Source organism: Oncorhynchus kisutch, linkage group LG1 (assembly GCF_002021735.2).
Source record: "Oncorhynchus kisutch isolate 150728-3 linkage group LG1, Okis_V2, whole genome shotgun sequence".
NCBI classification, from domain to species: domain Eukaryota; kingdom Metazoa; phylum Chordata; class Actinopteri; order Salmoniformes; family Salmonidae; genus Oncorhynchus; species Oncorhynchus kisutch.
In genome coordinates this window covers 41957836-41976796 of record NC_034174.2, presented here as the reverse complement: position 1 = coordinate 41976796, position 18961 = coordinate 41957836, and the positions used below count along the sequence as shown (strand labels likewise).

Below are 18961 nucleotides of genomic sequence, written 5' to 3'. Positions count from 1 at the left end.
AGTTCCTCTGTGGAGATGGGAGAAACTAGAAGGACAACCATCTCTGCAGCACTCCACTAATCAGGCCTTTATGGTAGAGTGGCCAGACAGAAGCCACTCAGTATAAAGCACATGACAGCCCGCTTAGAGTTTGCCAAAAGGCACCTAAAGACTCCTAGACCATGAGCAACAAGATTCTCTGGTCTGATGAAACCAAGATTCAACTCTTTGGCCTGAATGCCAAGCGTCAAGTCTACGGTGAAGGATGGTGGTGGCAGCACCAAGCTGTGGGGGTGTTTTTCAGCAGCAGGGACAAGGAGACCCTAAGCACACAGCCAAGACAACGCAGAAGTGGCTTCATCAGTTCTCTGAATGTCCTTGAGTGGCCAGCCAGAGCCCAGACCGGATTGAATGTCTCTGGAGAGACCTGAAAATAGCTGTGCAGCAACGCTCTCCATCCAGCCTGACAGAGCTTGAGAGGATCTGCAGAGAAAAAATGGTAGAAACTCCCCAAATACAAGTGCGCCAAGCTTGTAGCGTCATACCCAAGACGACTTGAGGCTGTAATTTCTGCCCAAGTAAAGGGTCTGAATTCTTATCTAAATGTGATATTTCTGTTTTTTGTTTTTAATAAATTAATAGAAATGTCTAAAAACCCATTTTTTCTTTGTCATTATGGGGTATTGTGTGTAGATTGTTTTTCCCCTCATCAATGTAATAATTTTTCAAATAAGCTTGTAACCTAACAAAATTAGGAAAAAGTCAAGGGGTCTGAATACTTTCCGAAGGCACTGTATGTTTGGGAAATAAGTATAGAAGGACCAGCAGAGAAACTGAGTTAGATATCAACTAACTTATTACACAATTGAGACCCATGTCTGTTACTTCACAACACTAACAGGAAGTTGCATATCTTTATTTTGGCAGGAAAATATACCATCCGTCAGACCAAGTGCAGATAGTTCCTTAATCAATGACTATGTTGTTGTCCCAAAGGTTTTTGTAAACAAATGTATACCCATGCCAACAAAAATGATATCCTATGGAGCAATATAAAAACACATACATATTCAAGTTGAAAACTGCAAAAAGATTTGTGTGGCCATACTAAACAATTACCAAATGCAATACCTACAAACAGCTCTCAGGTAGAACACCTTTCTGCCTGCCCTCTCCCTCCTCCTGTCACTCTCTCTATCTTATACTCACTCTCTCTCTCCCTCTATCTCTATCTCTCTGTCTCTTTCTCCGTCTCTCTCTCATTCCGACCTTCCCTCCAACCTCCTTCTCCCATCTTACCTCCTCTCCACTATAAGGCTCAATGATCAACCCAGTTGGCGTAAATAGTAACTATTTCAGGGACAGGGGCGGGTTGGTCGTGGGGATAAATGACCGCCTGCTCTCCTGTTCCAGTCAGCATCCCAGGGAGCCTCAAACAGAGAGATGAGAGAAGCACTCAAAAACCTGGTAGGAGCGCAGAACATCACTCACAAACTAACTGATCATGAGGCACTTGTGACAACTGCTGATGTTAAAAGAGCTTTACGAATACATTTGATTAACTGATGAGGCACACTTTGAAATGACTAATCCTTTTGTTATGTGGCACTTAGCCTATGTCAATGTAGGCATATGCATCCAATTTGACTGTTGACAGTAATATCAAACTTGAATCATGTCTGTGTACTGTATACCCTAATGTTGCCCTTTGTTTCAATGAGTTATGAGGTACAGTTTGGAGTGAACAGGGATTGACATTAAGGTCTGAAAGGCACTTCTCCATCGGACAAGTCAGCAGTATTTTGTTGGTCACTTCTCTCTTGCACGAAAATGTTATTTTCACACAACATTGTCAGAACCTGTTGGTCACTTAAGTAAACAACAGGGAGGAAGCAGAAACAAATGTTTTACTGGCCTGCAGGGCTATGTCGAATGTACAACATTTGCGTGAGTTCTGGTTATAAATGTATTTTCAAGATGTCGACACATTCTGCTCGCCCAGACCAAAAGTTATGCTTCCAGTGTTGCAGACTTTTAAAGCCAAAAGGTTCAAATCGTCTCACCACAAAAACAGGCTTTTGCTAATATACCGTCCAAAACAAGTGTATTGGTGTCAATTACAAGCGATGTGGTCGCCTGTTATTCCTCTACACGAGTTGAAAACTTGTGTAGTGTCACAGGAAAAGTTTGGCTCGTAAATCAGGCCATATTAACGCTTGTTATTATTATTTTCCACTTCATTTTTTAAACTGTCAAATCTATTTTTTAAACTTGATGTTCTCACATGTCCGTTGTGCATTTCTATATGCACATATACTATATCGCCTGTTTCAATTACTCTTGTTGTAAACGCCTGTTATGTATTTTGATACTTGATCTTTACACCTGTCCAGTGAGGATTTACAGGGGAATAGATCGCCTGTCTTCTGTACATGAAGATAAATGTCATTTCCTTTCCTAGCTCTCTTTCCTCCTTTCCTTTCCTAATTTTCTTTCCTAACAAATTATCTTCTTTCCATCCTTTCCTGAGCTTTCTGTCCTCATTTTCTAGCTCCCTTTCAGGGATGGGCATGAGTAATCGAGTAAACGGATGTCAAAGATCGATATTTAACCAGAGATTTTGTTTAATACTGTAAAACTATTTGGCGGAATGTGCTTTGTGGCTGCTTGAACGGACAAGTGAAATTTTGTCTTGAAGATAACGTTAATTTGCTTTGACTCTAGGGTTCCATTTATACATGCACATTTGCAGACCCAACAAAAATGAAACCAAGCCAGCTTAAATGGAAAATAGACGCAAAGAAATTATTCCAAATCTGCAGCTCGTTGTTGGAACACATATTGTCCTACTTCAATCAACCAGTCCATTTTTAATTTGTGATGAGACTGTCGTCATTTGGCAAGGAATGTAGCTTGTGTATCCCATTAGTTAGATGGGATACATCTAACTGATGTTTTTATAGGCATTTCTGTAGTCCTAAAGGGAGCTTGTGTGCACACTCAGCATGCCTATGTGGAGGGAGCAGTCGGAACGCAATTGAGTGAATGGGACATGTAGGTAAAAGGGAATTTAGGGAGAAGAACGGTGTGATGCTTGGCTTGAAGCTCCTTTGCGAACTGCTGGTGCCTTTTAGAATGGGTTAGCCTAGGCTATAACCCCCCTAAACGTAAACAGGTTCCACACTGAAAATATGCAAAAACATTAGTTTGATAAAGACAAAGAGTGTATTTTCATCAGAATCATTAAGCATATGCCTACTCGCCAAACGGATGTCCTGTCCGTAATTCATCTCCATGCAGTGTTCAATGCTGAATTCAAATGAAATGTTATAGTTCACATACACATATTTAGCAGATTATTGCTGGTGTAGCGAAATGCTTCTTCCTAGCTCCAACAGTGCAGTAATATCTAAAAATACACAAGTCTAAAAGTAAAATAATGCAATTCCAAAATATAGAATATATGTAAATATATGGATGGGATTTATAAACATTATGGACAGTATGTGGATAGAATATGTAGTATATCTGAAGAATACGTGTGACACGAGCCTAGGGTCTTGAGATCCTCAAAAGGTTCTACACCTGCAACATGAGAGCATCCTGACCGGTTGCATCACTGCCTGGTACGGCATTTGCAAGGCCTCCGACTGCAAGGCACACCTCCGACTGGGGCAAATCTGCCTGCCATCCAGGACCTCTACACCAGGCGGTGTCAGAGGAAGGCCCTAAAAATTGTCAAAGACCCCAGCCACCCCAGTCATAGACTGTTCTCTCTACTATCACATGGCAAGTGGTACCGGAGGGCCAAGTCTAGGACAAAAAGGCTTCTCAACAGTTTTTACCCCCAAGCCATAAGACTCCTGAACAGGTAACCGAATGGTTACCCGGACTATTTGCATTGTGTGCCCCCCCCCCCAACCCATCTTTTACGCTGCTGCCACTCTCTGTTTATCATATATGAATAGTCACTTTAACTATACATTCATGTACATACTACCTCAATTGGCCCGACCAACCAGTGCTCCCACACATTGGCTAACCGGGCTATCTGTGTCCCACCACCCGCCAACCCCTCTTTTTACTCTACTGCTAATCTCTGTTCATCATATACAGTGGGGCAAAAAAGTACTGTATTTAGTCAGCCACCAATTGTGCAAGTTCTCCCACTTAAAAAGATGATAGAGGCCTGTAATTTTCATCATAGGTACACTTCAACTATGACAGACAAAATGGGGAAAAAAATCCAGAAAATCAGATTGTAGGATTTTTAATGAATTTATTTGCAAATTATGGTGGAAAATAAGTATTTGGTCAATAACAAAAGTTTATCTCAATACTTTGTTATATACCCTTTGTTGGCAATGACAGAGGTCAAACGTTTTCTGTAAGTCTTCACAAGGTTTTCGCAAACTGTTGCTGGTATTTTGGCCCATTCCTCCATGCAGATCTCCTCTAGAGCAGTGATGTTTTGGGGCTGTTGCTGGGCAACACGGACGTTCAACTCCCTCCAAAGATTTTCTATGGGGTTGAGATCTGGAGACTGGCTAGGCCACTCCAGGACCTTGAAATGCTTCTTATGAAGCCACTCCTTCGTTGCCCGGGCAGTGTGTTTGGGATCATTGTCATGCTGAAAGACCCAGCCACGTTTAATCTTCAATGCCCTTGCTGATGGAAGGAGGTTTTCACTCAAAATCTCACGATACATGGCCCCATTCATTCTTTCGTTTACACGGATCAGTCGTCCTGGTCCCTTTGCAGCAAAACAGCCCCAAAGCATGATGTTTCCACCCCCATGCTTCACAGTAGGTATGGTGTTCTTTGGATGCAACTCAGCATTCTTTGTCCTCCAAACACGACGAGTTGAGTTTTTACCAGAAAGTTCTATTTTGGTTTCATCTGACCATATGACATTCTCCCAATCTTCTTCTGGATCATCCAAATGCTCTCTAGCAAACTTCAGATGGGCCTGGACATGTACTGGCTTAAGCAGGGGGACACGTCTGGCACCCTCCACTCAATATTTTTGTTAAACAGAAAACCCAGACATATGGCAGCAGATCCACAAGGTCTGCCATGAGAGGTGACTGTATAGTTCCCCTAAGGAAAAGCACCTTTAGTAAATCTGCATTCTCTGTGAGAGCTTCCCATGTCTGGAATACACTGCCATCAGACACACATAACTGCACCACATATCACACTTTCACAAAATGCTTGAAGACATGGCTAAAGGTCAATCAGATTTGTGAACATGGTCCCTAGCTGTGTGTTGCCGCTCTCCATGTTGTCTGTAGCTTGTGAGGTGTGGAAACACTTTGTTGCTTTTATGAATTTTGTCTTGCTGCTTTTTGTTTTATGTTGCTCTGTCTGTATGCTACGTCTTGCTTGTCCTATGATGCTCTGTCTGTATGCTATGTCTTGCTTGTCCTATGTTGCTATGTCTTGCTTGTTCTATGTTGCTATTGTCTATATTGTAATTGTTTTTAATAACCTGCCCAGGGACTGCGGTTGAAAATTAGCCGGCTGGCTAAAACCGGCACTTTTACTGAAATGTTGATTAATGTGCACTGTCCCTGTAAAAATAAAAATAAACTCAAACTCAAACTGCAGGATTTGAGTCCCTGGCGGCGTAGTGTGTTACTGATGGTAGGCTTTGTTACTTTGGTCCCAGCTCTCAGCAGGTCATTCACTAGGTCCCCCCGTGTGGTTCTGGGATTTTTTTCTCACCGTTCTTGTGATCATTTTGACCCCACGGCGTGAGATCTTGCGTGGAGCCCCAGATCGAGGGAGATTATCAGTGGTCTTGTATGTCTTCCATTTCTTAATAATTGCTCCCACAGTTGATTTCTTCAAACCAAGCTGCTTACCTATTGCAGATTCAGTCTTCCCAGCCTGGTGCAGGTCTACAATTTTGTTTCTGGTGTCCTTCGACAGCTCTTTGTTCTTGGCCATAGTGGAGTTTGGAGTGTGACTGTTTGAGGTTGTGGACAGGTGTCTTTTATACTGATAAGAAGTTCAAACAGGTGCCATTAATACAGGTAACGAGTGGAGGACAGAGGAGCCTCTTAAAGAAGAAGTTACAGGTCTGTGAGAGCCAGAAATCTTGCTTGTTTGTAGGTGACCAAATACTTATTTTCCACCATAATTTGCAAATAAATTCATTACATTTTCTGGATTTTTTTCTTCTCATTTTGTCTGTCGTAGTTGAAGTGTACCTATGATGAAAATTACAGGCCTCAAGTTCTAGAACTTGCACAATTGGTGGCTGACTAAATACTTTTTTTGCCCCACTGTATGCATAGTCACTTTAACCATACCTACATGTGCATACTACCTCAATACGCCTGTCTAACCGGTGTCTGTATATAGCCTTGCTACTGTTATTTTCAAATGTCTTTTTAGTGTTGTTTTATTTCTTTACTTACCTACATACACAAACATACCTTTTTTTCCTTAAGAGCCTGTAAGTAAGCATTTCACTGTTATATTCGGCGCACATGACAAATAAACTTTGATTTGATTTGAATACGTAGGACAGAATAGTATATATACAGCAAAAGTTGAATAGGATGGACCATAAGTAAACATTATTACATTTTTATTTTGGAAAAATGTTTGATCCTATTTTAAACTGATATATCATTGTTTTTTTTACTATAAATTAGGTGTGTCTTGACTGTGACAACGACTCGGGTAATAAGAGCGCCTTGTCTTCTAAATGAACAAAGCAAGGCTATGCTATTGCACAGCCATAAGCTTCTACAAGCAAGCGCCACTGCTGAGGTTACTGCCTTTTTTAACATGGTGTTCTGAGATATAATATTGACATTATGGTTTCAATGAATTCATCTTAAACGCCACTTGCTTTTTTATTGACTAAATATATATGGGGCAATTTAGCAATTAGGATTTGTTGTCTGTAATGGTTATGATACATGTTGCATTGTTGCGACCTGTGGGCATATACTGTAGATAAATACGCAAATACGTTTTTTCCATTTGAGTATTCCAGCACTCTAAAAAAAAAAAATGTGAGTAGTTAGCAGTCAAAAAAATCCCTACTCCCTTTCCTCCTTTCCTTTCCTAGCTCCCTTTCTTTCCCTCCTTTCCTAGACCCCTTTTCTCCTTTACTTTCCTACCTTCCTTTCCACCTTTCTTATCTCCATTTCTTCCTTTCCTTTCCTAGCTCTTTTGGGTAGTTTTGCTTCCTTGCTTCTTTCCTTCTTTCTTTTTCTTTCTAACCTTTCAGAGCTTCCTTGACTTGCTCCCTTATTTTGTCTTCTAGATTCCTTTCCTTCTTTCCTATCCCCTTTCCTCCCCTCCTTTCCTAGCTCTTTTTCATCCTTTCCTTTTGTAGCTTAATTTCCTCCTTTCCTAGCTCACTTTCCTTATTTCCTTTCCTATCTCCTTTTCATCTTCTCCTTTCCTACCTCAATTTCCACATTTCCTATTCTTCCTCCTTTCCTTTCCTCCTAACCATTCTATGCTTCCTTTACAAGCCCCATTTCCTCCTTTCCTAGTTTGTTTTCTACATTTCCTAGCTCCCTTTCTTTGATCCTTTCCTCCCCTCCTTTGCTTTGCTAGCTCTGTTTCCTGCTATCCTTTCCTAACTCATTTTCCTTCCCTTGCTTCCTTTCCTTTCCTCCTTTTCCTAGCCCCCTTTCTGTTCCTCCTTACCTATCTTCATTTCCTTGCTCTTGTCCTTTCCTCCCATCCTATCCTTTCCTAGCTCCCTTTCCTCCCATCCTGTCCTAGCTCCCTTTCCTAATTTCCTTTCCTCATTTCCTAGAATGGATTAAAGTGAGCTAGAAAAGGAGGAAAGGAAGCTCAGAAAGAATAGGAACTAGGAAAGGAGGAGAGGAAAGGAAGAAAATGGAAAAGCTAGGGAAGAAAAGGGAGCAAGGAAAGTATAGGAGGAAAGGAAAGTAGCTATGAGAGGAAATTAGATAATGAAAGGAAGCTAGGAAAAGGATGGAGGAAAGGGAGATTGGAAAGTAAAGGGAAGAAAGGGAGCTAGAAAAATAAATAAGGAAAGAGAGCTAAAAAAGGAAGGAAAGAAAGAGAGCTAAGAAAGGATGGGCGGAAATGGTGCTAGGAAAGGAGGATAGGAAAGGAAAGGCAGAAAGATTGCTAGGAAAGGACAGGAAATGAATATCAGCATGGATAGGAGAAAAGGAAAGGAATCCCATACAAGTCATTGTATCGGTATTAGCATTTTTTGCATTATATTCTAATTAACCAATAAAGCACGAGGGGGTGTGGTATATGGCCAATATACCACTAAGGCCTGTTCTTTGAGCAACACAATGCGGAGTGCCTGGATACAGCCCTTAGCCGTGGTATATTGGCTATATACCACAAAGCCCAGAGGTGCCTTATTGCTATTATAAACTGGTTACCAACCTTATTAGAGCAGTAAAAATAAATGCTTTGTCATACCTGTTGTATACGGTCTAATATACCATAACTGTCAGCCAATCAGCATTCAGGGCTCGAACCACCCAGTTTGTAATCATCTGACTTTGTCAGCTTTACACTCAATTTTAGAGCTTGGTGCTTCACAATCAATTTTAAATAGTTTTGGATGATTTGGACATCATGCACGAAATATGCTAATATCTACACCACTTAAATGGGATTTGTGCCACAAATGCTAAAACGTTAGCATTTAAAAACAGTGCCAGGGAAACTAAACCAAAGCATGGATTGCTGTCATACCTTGTCCATAGATTGCTTACAAGGTAAAGAAACCAATGTGTCATTTTATAATTCCGGTGGACTATCCCTTTAATGTTAAATACAATACCTGAAACATGCACTATGCAGAAATAGCTCCTGCATTTTCTGGTTGCTAAAATTCTAATAGTTCACCTAATTTCAGTTTATTTAAAAAAATAGGCAAGTATAGTGTAGAGAGTCATTGTACCATCTAAATGCTGTGAAATATGTGATTTCAGCTGTTTGAGACTGGTGTACAAAACCGAAAGTAAAAGACACAAAAAGAAACTTAAGAATAGGAAGCATAAAAATAGTGCATGTAGAATCGATCTACCGCTTCTTAGACTTGCTTTCAATGACAATGGCAGATCTATACCTCATATTTCTATGTGAATTTGGTCAGGTTGCTCAAAGGTTACATATTGCAGCTTTAAATGTACACTAAGTGTACATTTAAAGCTGTGTGAACGCTATGATCCCTTATTGATGTCACTTGTTAAATCCACTTCAATCAGTGTAGATGAAGGGTAGGAGGCAGGTTAAAGAAGGGTTGAAATGTTTGTTTTTGACAACTAAGACATGGAATGTGTGGCATTCATAGGGTGAATGGGCAAGACAAAAGACTCAAGTGCCTTTGAAAGGGGTATGGTAGTAGATGCCAGGCGCACTGGTTTGTGTCAAGAACTGCAATGTTGTTGGGTTTTTTCATGCTCAACAGTGTGTACCAAGAAAGGTCCACCACCCAAAGGACATCCAGCCAACTTCACACTGTGGGAAGCATTGGAGCATCCCTGTGGAACACTTTCAACACCTTGTAGAGTCCATGCCCCAACGAATTGAGGCTGTTCTGAGGGCAAGGGGGCGGGGGACGACGACATTTGAACAGGGGAATATTTGTTTGATGTACAGAAGACAGGTGGTCTATTCACCTGTAAATGCACACTGGACATTCACAACACGTGTGTAGTTTAATACCAGGCGACAACACCGCTTGTAATAGATACCAATCCCATGCGTTTTCAAGGTGAGACGATTTCAACCTATTGGCTTTCCATACCCAGTGTAGCCCCAATGTTAGGCTACTGGAATTCAGTTGTGAAAAATCACCTGCCAAATTGGGAAACCACAGAACAGGCTCAACTTGCCCGCCTGCCATAAATGCCATAAATTGTCCGTCTTTTACTTCAAAAATGGGGATTTTAGGCATACTGGAATTCTTTGCAGTTTTGTTGTTTTCAGAAAAAGAAAACAGCCCAGTTCACTTGCCTCAGGTAATATGGCAACCATTAAGGTCAATCCCTGGTGTAGACATCATTTTGTATTCTAGGTGCGGTACTGGAGGCTTTACCTGTTGACGTTGGTATTGGGAATTGGGGGATCATTTCAATTGGGGATGCACGTTTCCATCATGGCTTCTCCAGCTGAGGTAAGAAAGAATACTGACGGCCACAGCTCTGAGCTCTGTAGTGTTCAGTATTTGCTATGAGGAGCTAAGGGATCAAAGTTAATGTACACAATGCATAATATGAGTAATAACATATGGATCACAACATCTGGCCATGCCATTGCCATCAAGAATAAACATATTATTCTTTGAGCCAAATCTCATTGTAGTAAACCAGTGTCTCTCCCTCTCTGTGTGTCTGTAGCACATCCAGAGCTTTGTGAACCAGACCTGGCTGAGGAGGTATGAGGTTCCAGTAAGCGATTCAACCAACATGCTCATCTGGTCTTTCATAGTGTCTGTGTTCAGCCTGGGAGGATGGATCGGGGCTATACACAGTGGCAGCCTCCCTGTCACCTATGGCAGGTCAGACACTGTACACGATACACACACCCAGGAAGTGTTGTTTTTATACTAACTAATGAGGATACTCCTAATGTATCTCCTGTCTGGATTTGCAGGAAGAAAGTCCTGCTGTTCAACAACATAGTGGCCCTCGTAGCCGCTGTACTGATGGTCGTCAGTCCCATGGCCAAGTCCTTTGAGATGATCCTGCTGGGCAGATTTCTCTATGGATATAATGCTGGTATGTGTCTGTTTTGTCTCATGTGTGTGTACTTTATTGTGAGAATGTCGGGGCAGCCCGTGGTACTAGTGTTTGTAACATCTCTTGTGCCTTTCTACCTGGCCTCTCCCTCTCTTGCTTTCTTTCTCAGGCCTGGGGTGGAACGTGCAACTGATGTATCTGGGCGAGAGTTCACCCAAGAAGCTGAGAGGATTCCTGACCATCACCATCAACATCTTCAGTAGCCTGGGGAAAGTCACGGGTCAGATTGCTGGAATCAAGTCAGTACCATCAATGCCCAATACTCTAAACACTAGGCTACCTGCCGCCCTGAGTACCTACCGTCCTGAGTCTTCTCCACTTTAGATCGAATCTACTCACTCTCACATGTCCCTGTCCTGGCCATTAGCATGTATTCATGATGCCAGGGGAAGCCAGGCTTCACCCAAAAAATTAACAAGAAAAAAACATATAAAATAATGGTCAAAAAGAGTATGATACTGTTGCCACCCGTAGCATTGAATGCAAGGGAAGCCTGCGAGCATTTGGCCTCCCTTGATATTTTTTTTAATACAATAATAGCATTCAGCTAAACTGAGTGAGCTCATCTGTGAATGGTCCTGGAGCACAAAAAAAAAGTATGAAGGGAAGACCATTTGGATTTGGCTTCACACCAATCACATCACATCAAGTCCAATGTTATTGACAGAAAAAAAACAGTTGTTGCTTGTTGTGTTGTTATCCTCCAGTGCCTAGCTAGCCAGCTAAAATTGGCCCTTTCCTAAATTAGCCATGGATGGAGATAGGGATTTGGACTTGTCATTTTACTTAATTCTAAGTACTGGCCAATGACTATAACGGCAATTCTGATCCAACCACAAATTCATACATTGTGCCTCTGGCCTGAGAGGATGGAAGTTTAATATGTAGCTAAATGTAGTAGGCTAATGTTAAATAGCTGACTAAGCGTTTGCCAATGAAAGGAAGTTAGGCTAGTGAGCAAGCATTTTAACCAGGTAGCCTAGGACAACAAAAACTAAAATAGTGTACTGTATGACAGTTTCGTCAACATGAAAGAGAGGAGGATGGCATTGGCGTTTCTCTACAAGTAGGGTGAGTCTACCACACACACACACACACATACACACACATACACACACACACACACACACACACACACACACACACACACACACACACACACACACACACACACACACACACACAGACATCTGCACCATGGACTGCCACATGATATTTAGCTTATGTTGATTGGACTAAATAGTTTTGGGAATCTTTTAGTTGTCACTGTACTAGACTAAGCATATGTGATTTGATGATGTTGAAATGGTGCTGGAATAGTGAAGGCAGCTCTTGTTTTCTTTGCGACTCTCCACTCTGTGGTTCTAAATCAATAGTTGTTTAGTAGTCAGAAAATGTCGGAAACATTAACTTGCTTGTAACGGTTTGTTACATGCAATATGCTTTGTGGACTTCACCGGACAGAGGTTGCTCTCCGGTTTTGTGATGAAACAAAGGTGTGGTTTAATTTATTCTGCCACTGTGTCTTCTTATTGTCTCGGCCTTAAGCCTATACTGTGTATAACTGTGGCAAGGCGTGTAGGTTATAGAGCAAACAATGCAATTATCACAACACATAGGTTGTATTATGGCTTTTTCCCCCTGGTTTACCTTTCCCAGTGATTCTAACCACGCACCATTACTGGTCCTTGCCAAACTGAAATACAAGATTCTGATTATTCAAAATGTCATCATTTTGTGAGCACGACGTACAAATTGTGTGAGACAATTGTGTGAAACACCCATAATATATTTGAATTTAGTTGCAGAACTTTGGCTAGAAAGTTCAATTATCAAAAGATGTAAATATTGGAATCAAACTATAGGAGGAAAAAACTCAGTATATTGGAATGGGTCATGTCTCCCACGCACACGCGCACGCACGCACACACACCCACACACACACACTATCTCACCCTCTCTCTGTCTCACTCTCTCTTTCTCTCTCTCTCTCTGCAGGGAGCTGATGGGTACCGAAGACATGTGGCCCTGGCTCATGGCCCTTGGTGGCCTCCCTGCCATCCTCCAATTTGTGACCTTGTTGTTCTTCCCTGAGACTCCGCGCTACCTATACATCGACAAGGGAGACACTGAGGGATGCAGAAAAGGTATACGTCCAGTCCAGGCATGGTCTATAACATTACATTACAGTCAAACACATCACAGGGAGGGGGGAGGGCTTGTCATGTTCTTGTTGTATTTATCATTTAATTACTTGATTTTAGATAATCAAGTATTTTAAGGCAATCAGAGAGAGTAAGTTTTCTATTGCTTTGATTGATCAGCAAATTATGAATCTTTGTGTGTGTGTGTGTTTAATAGCCCTGCACTGGCTGTGGCAGGAAGATGACCTGCAGATGGAGATGGATGAAATGGGGAAGGAGAGAGCGAGTATGCAGGGCCAGAATGTTAAGACCATTTGGGATGTGCTGACTTCTCGCTGTGTCAGGTGGCAGCTGCTGGTTCTGGTCATCCCCTGTGCCGGCGTTCAGTTCTGTGGGTTTAACGCGGTGTGGCCAATACCCTTTTCAAACTATTATGCAGACTGAAATCATTATGTGCTTGCTCAGATATTTTCCTTTCACACTGTCCTCTCCAGCACGGTTCCAGCAACAACGTGGTGGTGTAACCAGGCCAGCGCAGTACAATTCAGCTCGGTCCAAAAGGGCAAAATATTGATCTACGTTCATGGCAATTATACGCTACCGTTCAAACGTTTGGGGTCACTTAGAAAACTCCATGTTTTTGAAAGAAAAGCCAATTTTTTTCCCATTTAAAATAACATCAAATTGATCAGAAATACAGTGTCGACATTGTTAATTTTGAAATGACTATTGTAGCTGGAAACGGCTGATTTTTTAATGAAATATCTACATAGGCGTACAGAGGCCCATTATCAGCAACCATCACTCCTGTGTTCCAATGGCACGTTGTGTTAGCTAATCCAAGTTTAGCATTTTAAAAGGATAATTGATCATTAGAAAACCCTTTTGCAATTATGTTAACACAGCTGAAAACTGTTGTGCTGACTAAGAAGCAATAAAACTGGCCTTCTTTAGACTAGTTGAGTATCTGGAGCATCAGCATTTGTGTGTTCGATTACAGGATCAAAATGGCCAGAAACAAATAACTTTCTTCTGAAACTCGTCAGTCTGTTCTTGTTCTGAGAAATTAAGGCTATTCCATGTGAGAAATTGCCAAGAAACTGAAGCTCTGGTACAACGCTGTGTACTACTCCCTTCACTGAACAGCGCAAACTGTTTCTAACCAGAATAGGAAAAGGAGTGGGAGGCCCCGGTGCACAACTGAGCAAGAGGACAAGTACATTAGAGTGTCTAGTTTGAGAAACAAGACGTCTCACATGTCCTCAACTGGCAGCTTCATTAAATATAAACACCAGTCTCAAGGTCAACAGTTAAGAGGCGATTCTGGGATGCTGGCCTTCTAGGCAGATTGGCAAAGAAAAAGAGTGCCATTGGAACACAGGAGTGATGGTTTCTATGTAGATATTCCATTAAAAATCTGCTGTTTTCGAGCTACAATAGTAATTTACAACATTAATGATGTCTACACTATATTTCTGATCAATTTGATGTTATTTTAATAGACAAAAAAATACATTTCCTTTCAAAAACATTTCTAAGTGAGCCCAAACTTTTGAGCGGTAGTGTACATTTAATGTAAATGCATTATAATTGACTGATAATGTCATTCTGTATTCTTAATCAAACTTAAGAACTGTTCCAATTTTCCAGCTAAGCCCCCTTCTTGCTCTACATTTTCTCGTCGTTCTCCTTTCATCTCATCGTCTCCACAATGACCCAAAATGTGTTCTATAGATTTATTTCTACGCTTTTGACATCTTCCGTGAAGCTGGAGTAGCAGAGGACAAGATGCATTACCTGTCCATTGGCATCGGAACAACAGATCTCATCACCATCATTCTCTGTGTAAGTACCATACCATAGGTCATATAGCAGAGAATAACATTACAGTCTGTAACTGAGTCGAGTCCTAAACAGTGTTTCAAATTGAGAATCTTGTTTGAACATGCTTTTTAGTCCAGGTCTAGGCTTAATCTGTGTCTGGATGACTTCCTTTCCCTTGACCTTTTCCCTTGATCAAGCCTTGTTGTCTCACAATCAGTCTTTTTGTGTCCATAGATATACTCACAAATGTTAATAATATAAATGACATTGTTTTGTTTATGTAATTTATATTGTTTCGTTTCTATAATGTGTTTACAATACATTACGGGTTGTGTCGTGGGCCAGTCTCTGTTGATCGACCGCGCGGGCAGGAAGATGCTGATGGGCTATGGCTACCTGTTGATGGGAGTCATCATGTCCATCCTGATTGTTATGCTGTCTATCAAGGTAACTAACAGGTCAAATCCTCAGGGCTTTTCTGGGTTGTTCTTTCAAATTATAATAATATATGCCACCTAGCTGACATTTACTCACCAAGCTAAAACCCCCAAATCAACTTACAGTGGCAAGAAAAAGTATGTGAATTTCTGCATAAATTGGTCATAACATAACATCTTCATCTACAGTATGTCACAACAATAGACAAACACAGTCTGCTTAAACTAATAACACACAGAAAATTATACATTTTCATGTCTTTATTGAACACACCGTGTAAACATTCATATTGCAGGGTGGGAAAAGTATGTGAACCCTTGAATTTAGTAAATGTTTGACCCTCCTTTGGCAGCAATAACCTCAAGCAAACATTTTCTGTAGTTGCAGATCAGACCTGCACAACAGTCAGGAGGAATTTTGGACCATTCCTCTTTACAAAACTGTTTCAGTTCAGCAATATTCTTTCTCCATTTATAAACAATTTGTCTTAGCGTGGACTGATGAACATCAAGGCTTTTAGAGATACTTTTGTAACCCTTTCCAGCTTTATGCAAGTCAACATTTCTTAATCTTAGGGTCTTCTGAGATCTCTTTAGTTCGAGGCATGGTTCACATCAGGCAATGCTTCTTGTGAATAGAAAACGCACATTTTGTAAATGTTTTTTTATAGGGCAAGGCAGCCCTAACCAACATCTCCAATCTCGTCTCATTGATTGAACTCCAGGTTAGCTGACTCCTGACTCCAATTCGCCTAGGGGTTCACATACGTTTTCCAGCCCACACTGTGAATGTTTAAATGATGTATTCAATATAGACAAGAAAAATACAATAATGTGTGTTATTAGTTAAAGCACACTATGTTTGTCTATTGTTGTGACTTAGATGAAGATCAGATCAAATTTGATGACCAATTTCTGCAGAAATCCAGGTAATTTCAAAGGGTTCACATACTTTTTCTTGCCACTGTATACATGTACATGATGTGATTCCTGATGAAATTGAACCCACAGCTTTGATGTTGCTGGTGCCATGCCATAGAAGAAGGGCCAAGCATGAGATCCAATACAGTTCTTTGTCTCTCAACAGGACCTGTACTCATGGGTCCCGTATGCTAACATCGCCCTCATCTTCTCTGTCGTCTGCGTTTATGGACTAGGACCTTGTGAGTTCTAAAAAAAATGATAGTCCCCTCATGAGTCATATTTCACATGTCTACACCTGTGGTCTGAGTGGTTTGTGGTTGTGGCTAGCTAAGCGAGCAAACCCCAGACGGAGTTATTTGTCATGGTACTAAATTTTCTTCCTAGCTGGAATAGCCAGCATCCTCCCTGCAGATATCTTCCTGCAGGCCTGGAGACCGTCCGCTTACGTCATTAACGGCTCCGTCAACTGGTTAAGCCTGTTCTTGATTGGAATGTTCTTCCCCTTCCTAGTGGTGAGATACTTACTGGTCTAAGTCTTCATGCACACACTTGATGATTGGAACATACCCTTTTTTCACAATGGAAACAAATCGAGCCGAGCCAAGTCAAACTGTACTGGGCTGGCCTGGTTACATATCCACCATAATTGCTCGGACTGTGCTAGAAAGGACAATGTAAAGAGAAAACATTCAAACGAGCATAGTATGGTTCAGGTCCACCCCCTATTGCGTGATTCTAGCATTAGAACACACTTGACATACTGTAGCAAGCAATAAGCCTGCATTTTACTGAAAATAAATTAAATAAGATAAATGCTAATGGATTGTGGTAGACGGTTTCTGAAAGTCTTTCTTTTTTCTCTGTCATATGCAGGCTAATGGGATATAGTGTCCCCTGACAGAGGGTCAGTGAGTTACTGTAGATCCTGGTCCCGGGGACCCGAAGGGGTGCACATTTTAGCTCTTGCCCGAGCACTACACCCCTGATTCCACTTGTCAACTCATCATCAAACTTTTGATTAGTTGAATCGAGTGTGCTTGGGCTCATCAGCGGCTCCATCAAGAAACACTGCTGTCGATCTATGGATCTGTTTAACGTTGGTATTTGTGTGCCCCATGTAGGACGGACTGGGTCAGTTCTGCTTCCTGATCTTTGTAGCATACTGCCTCTTCAGCGCAGTGTTTGTACTCTACTTCATCCCAGAGACCAAAGGCAAGGGCATGGTGGAGATCATGGAGGACTTTAACAAACTCAACTACAAGAACAGGGGAACAGACACGGAAAAGGCTGACTTTGTTATGGCAACGAAATTTTAAAGAAATGTATTGAGTGGCTTGAGCGATATTGGTACACTCTTAGAAAAAAAGGGTTCCAAAAGGGTTCTTCGGTTATCCCCATAGGAGCACCCTTTTTGGTTCCAGGTAGAACCCTCTGTGGAAAGGGTTATGTTTGGATAGAAGTGTTAAGAGATGTACTTTGTTTAGTTGTTATTTTGAATGTGGCTTTACAGCCAAAAATCTGTCATAACGCTGTTCTTACATTCTAGTCAGGGGTCCTATATAGGGCTGTGGTGGTCATGAAATTTTGTCAGCAGATGATTGTCAAGCAAATAACTACCGGTCTCAGGGTAATTGACCGTTAATGAACATAAATACATTTAGCATCTCCTGGCTTCCACTCATAGCCTACAAGCCTAATGCAAACCTTTGGAACATCTACATTTAATAAAGTCTAATAAATCCATGTAATATTGCCCACACCATCACAATAAATAGAAAATGTAGTCTATTTCAGAAGAACAGAATAGCATACTCTGAGTTGTCCTTTTGTTAGGCCCTGATCTGGCTATGCCATTATTGCTGTGGGTTACACTAGTTCATTTGACAAGATTTGCTTAGAATTCCGTGGCATTATTCTATATTATTTCATAGTATGAAGAATAAAATTGAACATAGCTGAATAAAATATAAATTATATTTTCTCCAAAGGATTTGAGGGAGTGTGCACATGTGGCTATTCTGTGTTGAGTGCTTAAGGAAACAGCTACTCCTATATGCTTACTTTAGAGTTATTTATGTTGAACTATTCTGTGCGAGTTATAAATATTCCAAACATAGTCTGAGACAGTTGTGGGATACGATAGATCCCAAATGAATACAACCACTATCATAAAAAAATTAACTGTTTTAAGCTATGAGCCTGACGCAACAGATGAGAACGTTAAGTTTAAAAGGTTGATAAACGATTGGGTTATTTCTTCACATTATAAGCGCAGCAATGTTTTTGCTATCCAGGTCAAAGGGAAAGCTCGACTGCTGTTACATGTGTCATAGGGTTATCATACATATATGGTGGATGATATTGAATTATAACATTGAATTGTTTAGAACAGATTGTGATAATACATGATGTATCCTTTTGTTAGATTGGAAAATCAATGATCGAAGTTAATAAATGTCTACATGCTTTCAACTTTGGTCCCGTGCGGTCTATCATTCCATAGATATCCTTCATGAAAACCTTCGTTACAGCAAGAACATGACGACCTAAGATTTGTCCGAATAAACAAGACCATTCAAGCCATCTGTCTATGTGAACCACATTAATAAGTGTACTGTAGAGCCAGATGGAGGACCAGCAGAGAACAGTGAGTAAGATAAACTAACCGATTTACACAGTATGATAAACATTACACGTAAAGGGAGACCCCATGTCGTTGCATATTCTTTATTATGGCGGCAAAGTTTACGTTCAGTACAGATCGTTGTTTTATCAGTTAAATTGGCATCCCCATGGTTTTTCATAAATAGTGCATTGAAATACCAATTAGACAAATTATCTAATTTGGAGAAAGCAGTCATCAAATACATACGATAATGCTGGA

The 18961-nt window shown here is 41.0% G+C and overlaps 1 protein-coding gene across 1 annotated transcript; it reads left to right on the top strand.

Moving 5' to 3' along the window:
• The first annotated feature begins 598 nt into the window (after positions 1-598).
• On the top strand, positions 599-18549 carry LOC109893533 (solute carrier family 2, facilitated glucose transporter member 11-like). Its single transcript, XM_031824867.1, has 12 exons — positions 599-1446; positions 10025-10123; positions 10347-10507; positions 10603-10727; positions 10858-10987; positions 12747-12895; positions 13110-13297; positions 14627-14737; positions 15062-15163; positions 16241-16316; positions 16462-16589; positions 17199-18549. The coding sequence occupies exons 1-12, from the start codon at positions 1423-1425 to the stop codon at positions 17391-17393; spliced, it is 1488 nt and encodes a 495-aa protein (XP_031680727.1). The 5' UTR covers positions 599-1422; the 3' UTR covers positions 17394-18549.
• The last annotated feature ends 412 nt before the right edge of the window (positions 18550-18961 follow it).

Bases quoted from the DNA above. Each gene is read 5' to 3' on its own strand.
- LOC109893533 (XM_031824867.1), top strand. From the start codon at position 1,423: ATGAGAGAAGCACTCAAAAACCTG. The intron at 10,728-10,857 runs GTATGTGTCTGT...TTTCTTTCTCAG, and splicing joins TCTCTATGGATATAATGCTG to GCCTGGGGTGGAACGTGCAA. The intron at 10,988-12,746 runs GTCAGTACCATC...CTCTCTCTGCAG, and splicing joins GGTCAGATTGCTGGAATCAA to GGAGCTGATGGGTACCGAAG.